This window comes from Muntiacus reevesi, chromosome 3 (assembly GCF_963930625.1).
Source record: "Muntiacus reevesi chromosome 3, mMunRee1.1, whole genome shotgun sequence".
NCBI classification, from domain to species: Eukaryota; Metazoa; Chordata; class Mammalia; order Artiodactyla; family Cervidae; genus Muntiacus; species Muntiacus reevesi.
In genome coordinates, this window is record NC_089251.1 from 250596401 (window position 1) to 250618354 (window position 21954).

The 21954-nt window shown below is 37.0% G+C and overlaps 1 protein-coding gene across 1 annotated transcript in view; it reads left to right on the plus strand.

The window, feature by feature from the left end:
• AGPS (alkylglycerone phosphate synthase) overlaps positions 1–14365 on the plus strand; it is a 135541-nt gene extending 121176 nt beyond the window's left edge. Inside the window, exon 20 of the mRNA XM_065931812.1 lies at positions 10556–14365. Coding sequence (XP_065787884.1) covers positions 10556–10677 — 122 coding nt within the window. The 3' untranslated portion in view covers positions 10678–14365. The remainder of the gene's footprint in view (positions 1–10555) is intronic.
• The last annotated feature ends 7589 nt before the right edge of the window (positions 14366–21954 follow it).

Below are 21954 nucleotides of genomic sequence, written 5' to 3' on the forward strand. Positions count from 1 at the left end.
TAACGTTTTCATCTATAACCTGTGATTAGTCTTACTCTATAGGAGGTTCTGTTACCATCTGTATGAGAGCAATAAATTTTCTTCACACTGTTGGCTGCAAAATTTGCTATAAAAATGTCTATTTTCATAAATGCTTCTGCGCTTAAAGTTAATCATCTAATTTGTAAATTTCAAATATCCCATGCTATTCAGTGTAGTTTCCTAGTTTATTTCAAGCAGAAATCTTTCCATATACATTTTAAATAGAGTGGGTTTAATTATCCTTCTAAAGTTAATCAATAATAGAGTTCTTGAAAGATCGCTTTTTATGTGTAGAAAAGGTTTTCCTTAATATGTATCCTAAACTTAAAACTCAAGGCAGCCTCATAGTAGCATCTTTAGTTACTGACCTTCAGGCAGTGTCATGACATTCTCAGTACCATTTTTGAGTTCAAGAGTAGAAGGGCTGGGGGTTGGGAGAATATTGATGCAATTTCTCTTAGAGAGTTTGGCCTGTAATTGTGATTAATAACAGTCGCTTTCACTATCTGGAAACAGACAGGCTGGTTTGTCTGCCTACAATCATGCTGTGATAAATGGAGCTATTTTAACTCTGGTTTTGTGTATCAAAGAAAACAGATGTAGTCTGGAACTGGAGGCTATAGGAAATACAAAGCCTGCTTAACTTAATCTTCATAGTGCTTGTTTTTGTAACTGACGAGCTGGTCAGTTTAAACAGCAGCGTTTATGTCAGTCATATATTTAATTTCAATTTATGACTTAAGTTTTTAAGTTGTTCATTTGCTAAAATTATACCTAAGTCCTTGTCAGGAAACAAAAAAAATCTTGATTAAATATAACCAGTCTTAGTTTAAATATTGATGTCTTTACCTAACCAAAATTATTTCCCATTATTCAGAGAGTAATTATGGGGTAGCTGCTCATAGCCGTTTTTGTGGTCTTGACATAATCCAGTAGTGTCAGGAACTTTAAAAGTAAAAAGAGACTACTCAAAGTAATGAGCAAAAGATCAGCTTTGTTAAAAACCTATGCTGTGAGATAAAAGACATGCAGATTGACAAGGTGATTATCACTATTTATAGAAGACATGATTGTCTTTGTAGAAAATGCAAAAAAAAAATACACAAAAACAAGATCAACAAGATTTATAAGAGCACACACCGAAATCAATTACATTTCTGTATATTAACAATAGGCATATAGAAGCTGCGATTTAGAATGTAGTATCCTTTACATTTGCTCCAAAGAAGGCATTTAAATCTAATAAAATATGTACACGCTTATGCATAAATCTAACAATATATATACTGGATCTTTGTTCTGAAAATTACCGAATGCTGATGAAAAAATTAAAGGCCTAAATAAATGGAGAGATATGTTCATGGACTGGTACAATACTGGACCTGGTATAAACATGTCAGTTCTCCCTAGAGTGATCTACCTATTTAATACAATTCCTATCAAAATTTTGGAAATATTTTTAGTAGATATGGAAGAGATTATTTTGAAATTTATATGTTAAGGTAAAGGAAATAAGTAGATGAAAAAAGAACAGCAAAGTCATAGGAATCAGTTTATCAGATTTCAAGACGTAACAATACAGTCATCAAGACTGTGGTATTGGAGGAGTATTGATCCATAGAACAAAGTAGAGAACTGAGAAGTAGACCCACATGAATATGTCCGACCGGTTTTGACAAAGATATAAAGCAACCAGTGGAGGAAGTATGTAGCTTTTTCAACAACTAGTGCTGGAACAATTGGATGGAAATTCATGGGTTAAAAAAAAAACCCTGACCTGAACCTCACACTTTATACCAAAATTGACTTAATAGGTAATAGACTTAAATGTAAAACATAAAATAACAAAACTTCTAGAAAAAACAAAAAACAAGAGAAACCATTCAAGATCTAAAGTTGGGCAAAGAGTTCTTAGACTGTTCACGAATAGTATAGTCCATTGAAAGAAAATTTGATAAATTGCATCTCGTCAAAATTAAAAATGTTTGCTCTGTGAAGGACTCTGTTAAGTGGGTGAAAAGTTAGCCTTTTCATATGTGCAAACCACATATCAAACAAAAGATCTATGTCTATAAAATATAAAAAACTCTCAAAACTCAATAGTAAAATGTAAACAATTCAATTAGAAAATGGGCAGAAGACATGAAGAATCATTTCCCTGAAGAGGATGCACAGATGACAAATAATTACATGAATAGATGTTCAACATCAGTAACCATTGTTGTTGTTTAGTTGCTAAATCATGTTCAACTCTTTGCAGCTCCATGGAACCTGACAGGCTCCTCCTCTCTGTGGAATTTTCCAGGCAAGAATACTAGAATGGGTTGCCATTTCCTTCTTCAGGGAATCTTCCTGACCCAGGAACCAAACCCACATCTCCTGCATTGGCAGACGGATTCTCTACCACTGAGCCACCAGGGAAACAATAACTATTATGGAAATGCAAATTAAAACCACAAGAGAAACCACTATACACTGATTAGAAATTTTAGAAAGCTAAAATTAGAAAATAGTGGCAATGTCAAATGCTGGCAAGGATATAAAGAAACTAGATAAATCATGCATTACTGTTTGGAATGTAGGGTAGCACCATCATTACCATAAAAACAGTTTGCAGTTTCTTATAAAAATCAAACTTGTAACTACCATTCAACCCAACAGTTACGCTCTTGGATGCTTATACCACGGAATTGAAAACTTGAGTTCGTACATAACCCTGTACGTGTACGTAACAGCAGATTTACTCATGGTGGTCCCAAACTAGAATCAGCGCAAATGTCCTTCAGCGATTAAATGGCTAATCAGACTATGGTACATCTCTACCGTGGAATACTACTCAGCAGTAAGAGAAAATGAACCATAAACACATGCAACAGCTTGGATGAATCGCCAGGAAATTACCCTGACTGAAAAAAAGCCAGTCCTCCAAAACTGCATACTCTGTGATAGTATTTCTATAACATTTTTGAAATAGTGAAATTAGAGAAATAGAGAACACATTATTGGTTTCCATGAGTTGGTGTAGGGCAGGGATGACTATAAATAGGCAACACAGGACTCCTTGTAGGGATGGAAATGTTTTGGGTCTCGACTATATCAGTGTCAATATGCTTGTTGTGATTTTGGTCTTTTGATAGCTATCAGATGAGTATAGCCTTTCCAGTTTCGAATCTTTATCAGATTACCATAAGATAGCATAAGTTTGTTTTGCCCTTTCTTTTTTGTGATTGGCTTTTTCTCACAAAACTTAAAAGTTGAGTATATTTTTCCACTGAAGCAGTGTTGAAATAGTGAGATTCTGAGACCAGACTGTAAAAGACAATTTAATTCATGATGTAGTTGAACGTTTAACTACTTAACTATTTCAACTATGTCACAGTACAGACAGATTTGAGAGCTGACAAAATCTATTGTAAGAATATTGTATCCTTACATTTCCTCCCCATGCAAGCTAAAGAGGCACAGTCCCAGACAGAGGGCAGGGACAACATTGTGTTTGCCACCTCTTACCTTGTGCTATATATATACCTGTAGTAGCTTCCAGCTTTAGATGTATTTTCTCAGCCACTAGGGAAAGAATAGGTAGCTTGGATAATAACCATTTCTCTTTGGACCTCTAAAGAGAACTCTTTCTCCCTAGCAATTTTATGACCAAGACTCTTTTAAGTGGGCTTCGCTGGTGGTACAGAAGGTAAAGAATCTGCCTGGAATGCAGGGGACCTGGGTTCGATACCTGGGTTGGGAAGATCCCCTGGAGGAGGGCATGGCAATCCACTCCAGTATTCTTGCCTGGAGAGTCCCCATGGACAGAGGAGCCTGGTGGGCTACAGTCTGTGCGGTCACTAAGAGTCAGACACGACTGAGCGACTAAATACAGCACACAGCACAGCACTCTTTTAAGTATTAAGTGTTTGTTAATCTCAGAATACCTCTACTATATTATTATATTGTTATAGACTCATTAACTTTTCGTAGCTATTTTTTCAGGTGATTAGGAATGAATCCTGATAGGTATTTTCAAGTGTAAGATCTGTTAAAAGTGACTTTAGATAAATTTAATTTTTAATAATCTGTGTTGTCAACACAGAAACCACTAGGGTATTTGTGGCTATTTAAATTTAAATTTAAATGAAATAAAATTAAAAATTTATTTCCTCATTTGCAATAGCCACCTTTCAAGTGCTTAATATCCACATGTGGCTAGGAGCCACTGAGGTAAGCACTGCAGATGCAGAATATTTCTGTCATCACAGAAAATTGTATTGAGCAGTGCTGTGAAGCTTTATTTCATATGTATTTTCACACATTGGCTGGGAAAACGGCCCAAAAATATGACTTAAAATTTTTTTCAGTAGAAATTAGATTCAGGTCTTTAGGAGTTAAGTTCTAAAATAAACTAGCATTTGTCATTAATGGCAGGTTTTCTGAGTATAATTTATGTCTGCTCTACCACTTTTTCCAGAATTTCTTTCAGTTTGGTAAAGTGAAAGTCACTCAGTCATGTCTGAGTCTTTGTGACCCTATGGACTAAGTCCATGAAATTCTCCAGGCCAGAATACTGGAGTGGGTAGCCTCAGTTTGGTTAGTAGCCTCAAATTTAAAACAAGGTCACCTTACAATAGCAGGAGCCATTTCTTCTAATTCAGTTGATTGTAGCAGTGAAGATATGTTTGCTTTTATGGAAATTATTTGGGCTCCTGGGAAATGGACCTTTGGAAATATATGGTCCAAGATTTTCTGATCTTGGCACTGTTGACATTTTGGCTAGATAATTTTGTTGTGGGCTGTCCTACGCATTGTAGTATGTTTAGCAGCATCCCTGACCTCTACCCACTAGATTCCGGTAACATTGTCCAAATTATGACAACCAAAAATGTCTCTCGACATTGGTAAATGTCCCTTGTGTTGCAAAATTGTCTCTGTTGAGACCTGTTGATAAAGAGTCCAAAGGCTCCTAGACATTTGAAGGAAGCGAGTGAGGTTCTGTGACATTCCTTCTCCAGTCTTAGCTAACATAGAAGAACTCTTGAGTATATCTAAGAAATAATGTCAGAATATAGAGAATGCAAGGCAGATAAAACCAAAGGAAAGTAAAGAAACCCAGATTGGATATTTGCATCCCTACTCTTTATCTAAAGTGGCTTATAGATAACTGTGGTTCATTGTAGTTTAACTGACATTTTTTTATTCTTACTATGTCGATACCCAGTATTGTGGAAAATGAAAGTGTTATTCCTTGAGTTGTGTCCGACTCTTTGCTGCCCCATGGACTGTATAGTCCACCAGGCTCCTCTGTCCATGGAATTCTCCAGGTAAGAGTCCTGGAGTCCCTTCTCCAGGGGATCTTTCTGACCCAGGGATCGAAGCTGGGTCTTCCACATTGCAGGCAGATTCTTTACTGTCTCAGCCACCAGAGAAGCCCTGTATTATGGAACAGGACTACAAAAGTGAATAAAACGTGACCCTTCAATGAGCATGTGATGTTTTCTATCCTTTTCTGCCCTTTTCCTGTTATTTGGTCTGCTTACTTGCTTTCAGCTCGGTTGTATAGGCATTAACTGCCACTTAGTTTAAATTTTGAGCTTGTCAGTCCATCTTCTAGGGACACAGAGCAGAATTAACACTTGATTGTGTTCTGAAGACAGATTGAATCCAGCTCGTGTGTTCTGCTCTCATCTTGGTCATTCAGATTTTCTTCCTGTTTCATAATCTCTAAAGACCTATTCAAGGATCTGTAAGATCTTAGAGCTGCTCTGTAAACTGCACAGGTAAAACCTTAGCATAGAGAAAAATGGCATTTAAAAATATTTAATAAGAAAAGAATCTTATACCAGATTTTTTAATTGCTTTGTTAAAAGTCCATGGTATCTATGAATTTTTCATCTTGATATTAGAACTGTCATTAGTAGTAGAAAATAAATCAGATGACTTTAATAAAGAAATCAAACATGACTTTAAGTATCCACTAAACATTAAATTGGGGCTTCCCAGGTGGCTCAGTGGTAGAGAATCCGCCTGCCATTGCAGGAGATGCAGATTCTATTTTCGGGTTGGGAAGCTCCCTGGAGGAGGAAATGGTAACCCATTTCTAAACGAAGAGCCCATTTCATCATTTTTCTTTCCTGAAAAATTCCATGGACAGAGGATCCTGGTGAGCTACAGTCCAGAGGAACTTGGTAGGCTACAGCCATGGGGTTGCAGAGTCAGACATGACTGAGCATAAGCATTAAATTAGACTCGTGGATAGTCATTGTCTCATCTCATGTGTCTTTAAAAGCTGGGTGTTAGTATCCCTCAGTTGGAGGTCTGTTACTTACTTTCAGCATGTACAAAAATCCAACACACACACATACAAATGTACAAGCAAATGGACAACTAAGTCCTCTTTTCTACCCCACATCACTCCCTCCCAAAGAAATATCCTCATCATCAGATCACCAGATTCTCCAAAGAGCCAGAAGTTTCTTGGGGCCAGAACCTCATCTGACAAGGGGTCTGTGTCCCTTTAGCACTAGTTTCTTACATAATCCACTGGTAGATTGGTTGGATTAATGAAATCTTATACAAAGTCAGTGCTTAGATCACTCATGCAAGCGGCTAAATCTAGAGTTTCTTTTTTAAATGACCTATAGAATAGTGTTAAAAAGATGCTTAAACTAGAGCTTTCAAAATACAGTTAAAATAATGGTCAGGTGCTTTTAACTTTGGCTAAATTCTGATTCTAGGCTTCAGTAATCTTCTAAATCTTCTAAATCTTCAGTAATCTTCTAAAAGTCCAGCCCATTTCATAATTGTAATGTATAATAGATTTTTTCAACCTTATAATCAACTCCATAATTCAAAAGTTTTTAATTTAGCTGAAAAGAATTCTGGCTAGCAGACACTAGATGTGTCCCTTTTAAGATGAGATTATTTGGTAGTTTCTGCTAATTCTTTTGTCCCTTCCAAATAGTTTTTGGTGGCTAGACTGGCCACTGTGTCCACATATTCCATACACGACTCCCATTACCTGTCCCCCTGTTCACAGGTCAGTTCATGCTTTTCTGTTGATTTCCACACTAAGTGTGTTCTTTCTTGGAGCTGTTAACATCCAGAGAGGACTGTTGAACCTATGATTTCAAAGCTTCTGTTTCTGTGTTCCAAAAGCTTCTATTTTCTCTGTTCCAAAAGCTTCTATTTTCTCTGTTCCAAAAGTATAATTTTTAATATGTACTGTATATTGTGGAAAAAACACAAAATATTTATTTTATTCTGTCTGTATTTATGAGAAATTCTAAAAAAAAAAGTGAACTCCACTCTTAATTAAGCAGAAAAAGAATTTCCTCCCTTTATTTTTCTGTAATGTTTATTATTTGACTGGCTTATGATTTTTGTATCTTTAAAAATATATTTAAGACTCTTAAATACCTGATTTGAACATTTTGAACATTGAATATATAGAAAAAATGTGAATTGAGGAATACAGGGTCTTTTTCTTATGTTGAGAATTGGTGGACTTGGCTTTTCTAGCTCTCCTGTTGGCTCTCAAGCTAGGTTTATACTTCCAGAGAATCAGAAGTCAGAGGGATGTGTTTGAGTCAGTAGTCATGAATGCCCCCCACACGTCAGATAATCTCGGTCTGGAAAGAGAAGTAAGCTTCATGTAGTATGAATGTACACAAACCTTTTCATAGATAGCTGTTCATACAAGAAATGTTGCAATAGTCTTGACCATCTGTTATTTGCTGTTTTCATTCATCCATTCTCCCCTTTAGTATGGCATGTTGCATAAAGGACAGAATGTTGTTTCTACCTTTTCTGAAGATGAGTCTGTAAATGTTTAAGCAGCTAGTGTATAGTTAATGCACACAAATGTGTTACATATGTGCAGATCAGTCTAACCAGCTAATTTCTAAAATTCTTAGCAATGAAAATAAAGACTGTACAAAGGGCATTATTATTGCTGTTGTTTAGCTCTAAAAAATAAAAGTCTTCTACTTTCAAGTGTGATCTCCCCTTCGGGATTAGGGCCTTTGATATTTCATTGTTGTGTTTTAATTTATTAATTCATCTGAGGCAGCCAGAGAAGAAGGTTCCCTAGAATTTTATGAAGACTATTTCTAATAATCTCTTATTATAAATGCTCATTAAGCATTTCTGCTTAAGCTCTATTTTCTGTTTGTGCATTTATCCTGTAGTGTAGTTGACTTAAATTGTTAAGCAAAACCAAAAAGATTTCTCATCCCGTTAATTGCATAAATTGTGATTTCTGACTTCAGTTTAAATTTTCTTATCACTAACAGAAGAAACACACAGACCTCTGCCATCAAATCATCAGGGGCTTAAATTCTTTTATCAGATATGTTTATGAGGGGCCACAGCTATGCTGCCTGAACTGCCTTTTTTTCTTTCTTTTTTTTTTTTTTAACTTTCTAGTTCACTAATCAAATGTATGTTAGATTGATTATTGTAAAAGTATAAACCATAGAAAATTTGACAAGATAGATGTGTAAATTATCCTTCTGACAGAACTAATGATGCACTCCAAGCACCTTCTGTTTTCCAGCGCTTGGTGAGTGACTTCATTAAATATGCAATGACTGTTGGGTGGCTTCTCAGACACGATGGTTCAGTTCCTTGTGGAATTGCATTATTACTAGAGGTGTAAAACCAGGCAGACAAGCTAGCTGTTGGGCATCCTGCTGAGGTTCTAATGTGCTCCATCTTGTTGGAGCAGTTGTTTGCAGTCTTTTCAGGACAATTACATCCATAACCACAGGACACATTCAGTGAAACTATATTACAGATAACAGTGGAGACTGGCATTGACTGCTTTTCACCCCACTCTCCTGAGTTGCCTCAGTGTTGGTGGCTTAAAATAATGACACTTTTACCACTCACAGAGTAGGTTTGTTTTCTTTTTAACACCCTGGAGCAAATCTGGAAATAACTGATTTGTAACTTATGTGTTAAAATCATCGAATATTTGAGGTGAAAAGATCCTGTAGATTCTAATCCCTTTGCAGATGAGAAAACTCAGGCTGAGGCATTGTGGTGAGTTGTCCCTTAGGGAGATAGTAGGAGGACCTGGTAGAACATCTTTCAGTGGTAGAGATTGCATGAATAAGAATTTGTACGTTCAGCTTCTGGTTTTAACAAACTCTTTTTTAAACAGAATTTTTCTTTTGAATTTAAGATTTTTTTCTCCTGCTGTAGAGCATTTTCCCTCTTCTTAATACCAGCAGTACTTTTTTATTTCCAGAATCCAAGCAGAATATTTTGCTTTCTGAAAATGTCATGCTATTTATTATTTTAATGACAATTGATGGTTTCCTGGGAAACTAGACAGAAAAGATGGTTTGATTTGAGCTTAAAATGGTATTTAAGATTTCCAAAAGGCAGATACTATGGTGTATCACTGCAGCCTGATAAATGGGAGTGCATTTTAGAATGACAGGCTGAATGCTTTAATGAAAGAAGCTTTCCCATTTTAGTTGGCCAATTAAATCATTGTTGATGGCTTAGATCATTAATGAACATTTGTGGAAAATGACCATTTGAATTCAATTATTGCAATAATACATTTGACAAGTACTGACCACAAATAATTCTAGCCATAAATAAGGTTTATCCATTTTGCCACAGATAAGTCAGTATCTTGCTTTGCCTTTTAATGCCACAGCAAGTTGATGTTTCAGAATTCTTTTATAGATTAAGTACATATCCTTTCTTACAAAAGTTCTACATAGAAAAGATTATGTTTTTCATTGAATGCCTTTTAAAATATAATTTATGCTGCTAACTATTGTATTCGTTATTCTCAGAATAAATTAGCAGGACTTAGAAAACAAGAAGGGAAACATATAGTATGTAAAACCTGATAGTTATATTTAAGATGGTTTAGGTATTTGATTTATTCAGTGATTAAAAAAATCTCTAATTCTGGAAAAACAATAGGAAGAAAAATAACCATTATTTGAACATGCAAATTTATTGTAAAGTTACATGGAAAGAAAATGTAAATGGAAAGCTTCATAATCAGATATTTTTTCTTAATCCCAAAGTTCAGATTTTTTCAATTTTTAAAAAGATTTTGTTCTTCTCAGAATATTTTATGGATATGTATATCTTGTCATTTTTGCTCTAGTATACCCCAAAAAATCATCTGGGTGTGTTTTCTTTAGTTAATTTTATTTTCTCTGAAACTTTGGCATGTTTTGGTAAAGACCAGACAGAGGTGTGTTCTTTTGAAATGCATGTTTTTCTCATTTTGTTATTTGTAAAATGGGCCATAATCTCAGTCCAAGCTTCCTCCATCTCCACTTTATAGTCTGCAGAGAAAGGAGACACTGTGGAGCACGGGCTTCCCGTGGGAATACATTGGGCTTAATGAGCTTGATAGTCTGGTGGGCTCAATAAATCAAATAAAGCAAAACATTTCTCATTTTTGAATAAAAGCATTTATCACACAGTGTTTGTTCATTCATGGTCGCAAGATTGATTGGTTTCCACCATTGTAGTGTATATTGAAGCATTTTTGATTTTGTTTTTTCAGTGGGCAAGTTACGGAAGCAGTGGCTAAAGGAAAGTATCTCTGATGTCGGCTTTGGGATGCTGAAGTCTGTCAAGGAATATGTGGACCCCAATAACATCTTTGGAAACAGAAACCTTTTATAAATCCATTACTATTGCTAAGAAAAATGTCACTTTTAAGTCTTTAACTATGGTTATACCAGTAATCAAATATATCATGGACTTTATTTCAGCTGCATTTGTTTGTTGGTTTAAAATAAGTTTGTTTCATTCTGTAGTTTGTTTTGTTTCTGCATCTATGGATTGACAGATGGTATTCCTAAATCTCTCTCATTGTAGGTGCATTAGCTTACAGCCAACTGGTTGTCATTTCAAATTTCAGTCAGGCAGCACAAGGCTGGCTACCAGTTGTTATTTCAGAGGAGGATGCTGCCAGCTGTTTTGTATTGATGTTTCTTCTTGGGGGACAAAGGCAGATTTTGGTGTCATCTATTGTTTCGCCTGCCCGCTTTTTAAAAGAATGTTTCTGGGAAGCAGCTATGTAGGGAAGGATTCCACTGAGGAGTTATATACATGTATGTTTTTTTAAGAGTGCATTACTAGTGTGAGTAGGCCATTAAGGGAAAATACCTATGAAAATGAGTATAGGCAACCTCTTACTTAGGACGCCTCCAGTTCTGTAAGATGCGTGGCCTACATTTTTCTTTGAAATTAGTGTCCAGTTATGAAACCTTAAATCATTAGGATGATTTATTCTGTCAGGGGACATCTTTTGTTCTCCATATTTCTGTTTCTGCTGAGGTATGAGTTGAATTTGTATCACTGAGATAACATATGGTTATATCCTAATTCATTTTTTATATGTTTTATAAGGAAAGCTGATGTCTCTTTCATTGTATGTGAAGGAAAGGTCTACCATGAAAGAAATGCCTTTATTCAATTTAGAGTACCGATGTTTCTCATTTCACATTCTTGTTGCTGAGATGCAGGAGAAGCTGCCAGAGGAGCGGAAGAAGGAAGACTCCTTACACTGAATGTCTCCAGTTCAAAGAATTGCTTGGCTGAAGAAACACAGTCATCATTCAGCTACTGAAATAGGAAAACCTCAATAGTTTCAATGAGAAAAAACCTTTTTGTAAAAAAAATTAGCCCAAACAACATGAAAAACTTCCATATAAAAGTAGAGTTTCATTTTAGTTTTTAATAATGGTTTAATGCCTTTTTTGAATTACTGGTTTAACCTAAATTTTTAAAACAGTAGTTATTAATACACATGCCATAATCAAAAGTTTGAAATATCATATTTCTTAAATAATGAACATTAACCACACATAGCAAACATTTTTACATTCAAACCTGCATATTAAACAGTTACGTTGAATCACTGTCAAGGTTCATGATTCACATTTTGAGATGGATTCTTTTCTTAATGCAATATCTAACTTTTGATAATTTTTTAAAAATTAATATTTGATCAGCTAATGTAAGTCAAAATGCAGATGATCCTTTAAAAGGACACACTGTCTGTTTATGTAGCAACAGCTCCAAAGTATTTTTGGGCAGTTTGATACCTTTTATATCTGATGTAGCTTTAACCAGAAAAGTGAAAATCTAAAATTGACAAAGTGATATTTTTAAGACTTCAAAATGATAAACAATTTTTAACAAAATTGGCCTCAAACTAATAAAATCTGTAAGCAAATAAAATTGAAATACTAGTTTAACAAAAACAAAATAATTATTTATTAGATGCTGCCTCTCTTCACTGGTGATTTATTTTTAATTAGAAAATTTCCAGCAGATCTTTGCTTCAAGCCCTTGATATTTGAAATAGTTGGATACCTGATGAGGAAATTAACACTTGCTTCTAGGGTTATAAGAATCTCAGCTTTACAAAATGCATCTATTCATGAAACTAATTTCTCTAATTGGTGATCAAAATGTAAAATTTAATACAGTACTAATATCTCACTGACGTGTATACATGTTTCTGAGTAATATTTTTACAATAAAACATAGATTCATAAGCAGATCCATTCCTTTGCACGTGATTGTTATAACATTCTTTCCCAGGGAGTTCAGGTTTCAGCAACCTCAGGATTAGGAAATGTAACACCTGAAATTGTTGGTTCATTATTCTACATGAACCTTATGGAAATTAGTGATTTATGCTTTTGTTTTTCTTCTCCGATGCATGCCTGACTCCCCAACCTTGATTTTGTAATGACGACTACATTTTGCAGTTTGAATCATTTCTACAGGGATGATTTTGAAACATATGAACCACTTGTCAGTACTGTTGGGTTCTGATTTAGTAAATCAGAAAGCATTTCCCTGCTTCCACACTCCTGCTGCTGAGAGGTGCCTGAGCATATACTTGGTGTCTGCAGAGAGTTGAGTTCTTGTATACACACAGAAGCACTTAAAACCTTGCCTCCTGTTTCTGAAAATATCTGAAAATGGCTTCATAAAAGTTAAAGCCAGGGGATGTTGCTTTATGTGAGGCTTGAATAAGTTTATTTATGTAGCCTATTTGGTTTTCAGGACTGTATAACATTGATTTGTCTTTCTAAAATTAGCTATATTTTATTTGATGATGTCACATTTGAGTTGGCATTTTAGTGGGAATAGGAATTGCTGCTAGTGAGAAATGGCATTGAATACTAAGGACTCAGTATGAACAACCTTTATTGACCCTTAGAGAAATGGTTGCCTTAATGTTTGGTGCACTTTACAATGTATAAGTGAGTTTATTAGTCTTATACTAAGTAACATGAACTTTTTTAGTTTTAGTTAGAATTGCAAAAGCCACATGTTTACTGTGCCCAGCATTTTACCACAAAGAAGGAGGATTACATTCTTTCCTATGTTGAGGAATTGGGAGTTTTCTTCCTAAATAGTACTCTTACCTAAAAGCTAATTATGAAGCTGGAAGCCTTCTGGTATACATAGCTGTGTTGTTGTATTTTGGAAAACAAAAATGCAATGAAGGATGAGCTTCTATCAGTGTGTGTATTAAACTAGATGCAGGTGGTTACAAGCAAACCTCTTTCAGAACATCCCTTTAGTAGCTGCTAAGTAAGTCCTAACTTGCATTTTTGAAAATGACTTTTGCCTGTTGGCTCCAGTGATTTCCTGTTGTCATATTCTTTTGTATTTTCTACTTCCTAACTATAGTTGATCAGAAAAGCCCTGTGGTCCCAAGCTGAAGCCTGTAACCTCAGCTGCTCCAGTGGGCTGAGTTTGGCTGAGCATTTATTCTATGTAAACATAGGACACAAATATTTATTATGCATCGATGCATAAACTGCACATGCAGGTGCTTGAAGCAACCAAGGTGGAATTCTGTGGAAAGCATATCTACATTTTAAGAAGCACTGAGACAGGAGTTAAAGACAGCTTTAATAACTTTTTGTTACCATTTAATCTTTAGCAACTTTAATTTTAATTAGGGTTTAGCTCATGGTGTGTGAAAAGCCAAAAATAAGAAGTGCCAGGTTAGGACTGAAGAATCCAGAACCACCTTTGGCTTAGCAAGTTCTGGAAGCTTGAAGTCTTCACATTCCCAGATGAGCCACCTGTCAATATGTGTGTTCAATCCTTACTAGTTTCATATACATTGATGCTGAAACCCAGGAGGTGTCAAAGGTTGTTTTAAACTATTGAAGTACAGTGTGTGACATAAAGTATGTAAGGTACTCAGTTTTCTTCTCCCTAAGCCAACTGTTTGTCTTTAGTATGAAATTTAACTGTAAAAGCTACCTGTAATGTCACCAGATTATAGAAACTTATATTATTAATAAAATGGACCTGGGTCTAAGAGATTTTTTTTCTTCAAGGGGAGTATGAAGGTGTTTGTTCTTCTGTTTGCATCTGGGTTTGTCTTTCAATTTTAGTTCTTCATCTTCATATTTCCACTAATTTGAAAACAAAATTTTTGTAATTTTATTCATGAAGCATAATCAAGTACAACCTAAATATAACTAAATCCTTTTGGATTTGTAGCTGAGTATATTGTTAGCTAGGTTTAATTACTCTCTAATTATTTTAAATCAATGTTATATTCCTAGGAGGTGTTTAGTTTCCTGTGAACCTGAAGCATTCCCATTTGAACTTTGGAAGATCCTCAAAGAATGAGCACTTTTGTGCTCTTCTAACCACAGCAATTCCTTAAGAAACGTGAGTAAGGACCACTGAAGCCAAAGAACCATCGCAGAATTAAGTAACTTTAATTCTGTGAGCATGAAAACGACTTTGTTTTGCTTCCCTAAGGAGTTTACTTTATACTGTTTCTTCCCCACAAGGAACAAGATAATACATTAAGTATCATTAAGAACATTTTTCAAATACTCTGACCTTCCAAAGGAGAGAGAGAGAGAGAGAGGAAACAAATGTTTTAGTGTGGGCTTCTAAGTAGTCTATGTACATGCTTTTAAGGCATCTTACTGTAGGTAGTGTTTCTTGTGAGCGCCCTGTGATGAAACGTGTTGTTTAACCACTAGAGCAGTCTTGTTCACATATCAAAAAGGACATGAAACACTTGTGCTGGTATACAGTTTCTATAAATAATTATTTTTTGAGCTATTTAAAGAATATTCCCCCAAAGCATACAGTGCCTTGTTGGGATTTTTTTTCTTTCCCCTCCCATGAAATAGCCATTACTTAAAATGAGTGGGAGAGGATAAGTCTTTAAAGACAGAGCTTGTGTAGCAGTTCAAAGCAATTCCTCTTCGAGAACACATCAGGAATTAAGTAGTTGTGTGTAGAAACATGGAAGACCCTTCCACAGTGTTGGTTTCAATCACCTGTTCTTGCATATTGAACTAATCGTGTGGTAGACCTGTACTCTTATGTACACCTGTTCAGTCAGTGGAATTTACATGTACTTTCTTGCATTTTCACTCCTACTGTCCCAGCTTAGTAGCCCTAAGATGTGGCTCGGCGGACGTGGCATACTCACTGTGTCATGAAGACACCCACTACACATCTTAGCTGTTTGCTCACACAGCTCCCTGAGGAGCAGAGCCTGGAGTCGGGGAGGGGGTGGGGTTCGTATTCCTTATCTTGTGCGTCAGTCGTATTTTGTGTGATGGTGCCTTCAGAGTAATAAATACTTCTGTTTCTGAACAATGATAAATCTTATGAGAAATATGTGTAGGTCATGTTCCTTAATTTTTGTCCTTTTTTTGCTAAGCCTGTGAAATACTTTGGCTCTGAGACGACTTGAATAATATCTTATCCCGAGTCTTCCTCCAAGGCAGTGCATCTTTCCTGCCAGTACTGTAGTCACCTTTTGGGAACTACACGTGGGTAAGCACTTGTGTGTAAGCCATTATACTGCTGTAACTAATGCATACAAACAGTTCTTCTCTTTACACTAATAGTCTTCAAAGTGGATATGTAGTGGGAAGGAAAATTGCTTAGGGATTCCAGCGTAGCTGTGTCAGTTCAGACTGAGCCATACTGTTTTCCAAAGGGCTCAACACACAATCTGTGTACTGTGCTTTCAGTGTTTGTTTGGATTCTCCTTTTACTGCTTTTCCTAGACTGTACTGTTCTCTAAGTAAATGCCCATGTGTGATTTTTAAGATGTGCTGGGGAAAAAATAATAAAACAATACCCAAACCACGCATTGTTACAGAAATTGTTGCTTTGTTCTTGTTGATTTCATTTCATCTTTGTTGACAGCTTCATGCTATCCTCAAGAGAGTAACGACACAGTCTCTTCCTGTAAGCAGTCTTCTCCAGGAGTGAATGACCAGTGAGCAGATGCTGATTTGGCCCTGCCTGTGGTTCCCCCACTGGAGGGAAGGCTGGAGCTGTGTGGACTCTGAAATAACTAGGGATTGAACCTGTTAAACCCAGTCTTACTTGATACATTTCAAGATTATAGCCCTATATAATAAGTTAGTTATAGTTAGTTAAAGCAGTTTTCTACTTGGCTCATATAAGGCTCAGTCTGAATGAACCTTAGAAATCATCTCATCTTACGTTTGGTCAAATATAATTGCTACTGAATCTTTCCATCCCCCCAGGCCACAAACAGATAACCTAGTCCTCCTGAACATTTGCTGTGACCACATGGAAATTTATTGCCTTTCTAGCAAGCTTTTCCCCGTTTCTGAAATCTTCCAGAATTCATAGGTTTTTGCCTGTTAGACCAAAATCTGTGTCCTGTCCATTAATGTGACTTCTGTCTCATCTAGTCATAAAGATTGTGCTGTCGCTAAGGTGCAGGGCAGCTCTTCAGATATTTAAAGACAGCTCATGTTCCCCTAGATTTTTCCAATCAACTGTTGCTCCTGTCACTTCTAGACCCTTCACCATCCTCATCTGTCTCCATATATGCCTACTTGATGTTCTTAAAATGAGTTGTCAGGGCCTACATGTTCCAGAATAGTTCCAATGATTTCCTCATTCCTTGTTCCAGTATTTTTTAGTCACTCATGCATCTTTGCTGGACCTTGCACTGGCACCTCACACTGACCTTGAATTTAACAGTTCGTCTTTTCTGCATGTTCCATTTTCGCCACATCTCCATGGAGGCTGATTTTATATATATATATATGTATATATTTTAAAATTTTTCAAAATTTTAGATTCTTGGCTCTTACAAGGAGTATTGTTTGCCCCATCCAGCTTTGGGACAGCAATAGAATCCAGACATGTACAGTTCTGGATTCTTATCCAAGTAATGGCAGGTCTCTGGAACTCATAGCCAGGGCCTGCCCAATAACACATCCAGGAAAGAGCATTCAAGGGTCAGGGCACTAGCATTTCCACTTAGCATGCTTTTTATTGTTCACCTCTATTTTTGCATTTTGTCAACAAATAGGCTTTCTTTCAATGAATCAACGCTTATGCCAGACAGACACTAAACATGAAGTTACATCTACTTGATTTAACCAGGTGCCAGACTGAAATCCTTTTATAAACCTTACTGCTCCAGTTTCCTGTGCTACCCTATCAGAAAAGCAAATGGGATCTTGCTGCTATCACATTTACTTTTGCCTGTGTTTACCCTCAGGGGCCTCTTTCTTTTTCAATATACTTGTAAAGTCAACTTGTGCTGCATTTTCTGATGTCTGTTGCTTGGGTGTAGTATTGCCTGATGGAAACCTCTAAATCCATTATTTCGAAGTTCTACCACATCCTTTGTACCCTATTGTGCCCACATTAGAGCTGGAAAGATAATTTTTTTTAAATGACTGAAATGTGTCGCTATAAGCTATAAAATAACTTAGGAGAAGTAAGAGTTCTAAGTCTAAGAACACGGTGGAAAGTGTTCTCGTCTGGAAATTATGTGGATGCTCAATTTTTATCTGCCAACCACAAGTCACTTTTCCTATTTGGACCTAGTATCTTTTGTAAAATAAAAATCTCTGATGTCCTTTCTGACTGAGTCTGAGTGATTCTAATTGCTGCTGCTGCTAAGTTGCTTCAGTTATGTCTGACTCTGTGCAACCCCATAGACGGCAGCCCACCAGGCTCCCCCGTCCCTGGGATTCTCCAGGCAAGAACACTGGAGTGGGTTGCCTTTTCCTTCTCCAAAGCATGAAAGTGAAAAGTGAAAGTGAAGTCGCTCAGTCGTGTCCGACTCTTCACGACCCCGTGGACTGCAGCCCACCAGGCTCCTCCGTCCATCGGATTTTCCAGGCAAGAGTACTGCAATGGGGTGCCATTGCCTTCTCCAGATTCTAATTAAGTCTCTGTATTCTTGCCTAACACTAGATGTCTTAGTGATGAAGAGCCCGCCTATCAGTGCAGGAGACATAAAAGACATGAGTTCAATCCCTGGGTCGGGAAGATCCCCTGACGGAGGGCATGGCAACCCATTCCAGTATTCTTGCCTGGAGAATCCCATGGACAGAAGAGCCTGATGGACTACTATGGTCCATAGGGTCACAAAGAGTCAGACATGACTAAAGCGACTTAGGATGCACTACCCTAGAATTGATTATTGCATTAATGACTTTCTAATTTCCCCCTATTAGCCAGACTCTGCTGGGCACTTAACCCTAGACAAGAAGTTCTGATTGTAATCACACCAGCCCTGTAAAGTGGGTGGTATTGTCCCCCTTTTGCCAGTGAAATAATTGAGGTTTGCTCAATCATGTCCAACTCTTTGTCACTCCATGGACTAGCCTGCTAGACTCCTCTATCCATGGAATTTTCAGGCAAGAATAATGGAGTGTTTTGCCGTTTGCTTCTCCAAGGGATCAAACCTGCATTTCCTGCATTGGCAGGTGGATACTTCACCACTGTGCCACCTGAGGAGCCCAACTGAGGTTTAGCGACGATGACTGACACCCACTGTTAGTAGCCAGGAAGTGGCATTGCCAGAAGATGGAGCCAGGTCTGACAAAATCAAGTGCCTCTGCTGGCTTCACTGCTCGAGGCTGTTTGTGCTGTGTAGTCAGTCAGAAGTCAGATGTATACAGAATTTCCGCCTTTTAAAGTAGATTATTAGTCATTGCCTTCCGCTGAAGACCACAAGTAAGGAAATAGAGTCTCCTAAGTAGAGAGGAAGGACTGTTATCTTCATGGCTATGTGCCATAGAAATACCAGGAAGCCTTTTGTCTCAGGTGCTGTCATGCTCTATAAATGTTTAATCCACAAGGTCCTGTGATGATGCCTTTATAGGTTTAATATGAAACTCATAAAAGGAAGTGCTGCGTTTGAGAAATTTAATAAATTTGCATTTTTATAATTTTTATATTCCTTTGAGCTGTACTTAAAAATGTAAGAATAACCTGTTACCATAAGTTATATATCTTCCTAAAGGGAAACTAGAAATTGAAAACTAAGATTAAAGAAATGTTTTTTTATGATCTAAAACCAATTTAAGTTCTTGGGAAATTCACAGTTCCTTAAAACTCCTAATTTAAGAATTAAGGTTGCTGCTGAAGGATTTGAGCAACATTAAGGTACTCAAAAAGTTGCATATATTTTACAGTTAGAAGGAAGGTATAAATTTAGAATCTGGTGGCTATAGCCATGGTGATTATGTGGTTGGACAACCAAGAACCCAGAGTTACAAAATGTGTTGTTTGACTAATACTAAGGGTATAGCCCAGTAAATGAAAACAAAAGCTCCAAATGTGACATTAGTCCTGGCTGTAGATCAACACAGAATGAGAGACAGTTAGTGAATGGTGGGTAGTGAGCTGCAAGTTACACCACCATTGCTAGGAAGCTGCTCAGTGTGGGAGAAGGCACTTTCAGGAAAGCACAATCTCCCAGATGTTTCCAGATTGCTGGTAGTCATTAAAAAAAAAAAGACTGAGGAACCTAAAACAAAAGGTTGTATTTAAAAATGCTGCTATTCACTAGAAATGAAAGATTTGTCTTTGGTGATGTTATCTTTTTAAAATCAGGTAGTGCAGACAGCCATACACCGCTTACCTAGATTAGACTTTGAGCACTGCTAACCCTCCAAATGCCAGTGTGGAAATGAGTGCGAGCTATGGTTATATGGCAGAAGGCTCAAAAAGTTACTCCTATAAAGCTTCTCCAAGCCGTTTGCCCTTTCTTAAAAAATTTTTTTTTTCTTTTGCCCTTTCTTGTCTCACTTTTCCTTGTAAGCTTATTTATCTGGGCATCTACCCCATAGCCTTCTACACACAAATTGTTCTAATAACCTCAGGCCAAACCTCTGACACTTCTGCTAGGATTCCATCTGAGGTGCTCCTCTGAGGTCTTAGAGGTCATGCCTGTCCGTTCCCGTGTCACCCCTCTGGGGGGGAGTGTCTGTGATTACAGCCGTCTCGGTGCTCGGTGCTCCCTGCCAAGCATCACGGCAGTTTTCCCTGTTTCCTAGGTGTCTGCTTCTCACCAGTGGGTCAGAGTTAGCCACTGCGCACCTGACCTTCACAAATAACACTGATGCCAATATCTTGGCCACAACTAAGGCCAAATTCAAAGAGGGGCCATCATAGGAATGTGAATCCTTTTGTAGGCGTGTTGTCACTGATCAAATGAATCTACTTGGTGGTTCTGCACAGAGCAAGGTTTTGTTCATGTCTGAGAAAATGGAAATAACCACTTGAGTACAACATGCTTATATTCTGAATGTGTGAGGAGGTGGGTTGACTGAGACTATGAAATAATGGATGTAGTCCTTTAAAATATACTGTGCAGGTATTATGAAAAAATCTTAAAGGAGTAAAACACTGAAGAAGTAAAGGGAATTTTTTTTTTTTTTTGGTTGAGAAAAGTGCTTTTAGCACTGAGTCCATGAAGTTCTAGGAGCATAGAAAAAAGCTTTAGGGATCAATGCCTTTGTTCAAATGGCAACATAGAGTCATCATAAAGTTATTTGCCTACTGAAATCAATAAACAGGTGAGTACTTTGAAGGTGAGTTTAAAATAAATATATCATAAAACTAGAGGACAGTAAGTGCCTGGGGAGTTAGATCTTCACAGTCTCGTCCAGGGCTCTGAGGGCTGGCCAGTTTTGTAGGCTTGATTCAGGAGGCTTGGCTGTTGCCAGGCAGCAACAGGATCTATCAATTCTGGTGGGTACCTCTCTGGAGAGCTTGTGTAAGGAAGGGGACAAATGCCATAATTGATCTTTATTCCTTCCCTCAGTGGTAGGACCAGTCAGGATTTCCTGATGCATTACTAACCAGGAAATCCCAACTGCCTAGCCGCAAAGGATTAAAAACTGTTCTGAAAAGCTTTTTATGTTCTGAAAGGCTAAATTACACATACATGCAAACCACAAACACACAGCACCTGGGTAAATAAAGTGTGGTTGAATAAAGACTGAGCTATTTGCAAAAGGGAATCTGGAAAACATTTACTTTTGGGTGGTTAACATTACTTACACTTTCTGCTTTTTTTTTTTTTTTTTTAAGAAAAAAGTTGAGGAAATATGCAAAAAAAAAAAAAACAACCCTTTTTTTAAAAACATGGCTGTTAAAAATAAGATTTCAATTGATTTACTTTCCAAATGTTAAGGGGCTATGAAGATTGAGAGGGCACAGAGCTACTGCACAATGAAGCAACAACACTTTTAGCACAGAGGTTGTTAAAGAACATTTCCCAGTGATGGAATTGCACTAAGGGATGCACTAAAGGGGTCATTAAACACTGATTGTCCTCCCAGTGTGGGTTCAAACATCAGTGGTAAATGGTATCAGCTTATGTAATTAAGATTAAAATTGCTATAAATTCAAAATCGTTGGACTTCATAATAAGCCATTTTCTGATAGATCTAGTAGAATTTGAGCACCCAGAAGGTCATGCTACAGAGAGTTTATGCTGAGAACCTATGTGGGTCCCTGTATGGGTACCTATGTGGCTAAGTGATTTCTCCTTGAAGGAAAAAAAAAGTCATCATCTCAACTCAGCATTCAAAAAACTAAGATCATGGCATCCAGTCCGATCACTTCATGGCAAATAGATGGGGAAACAGT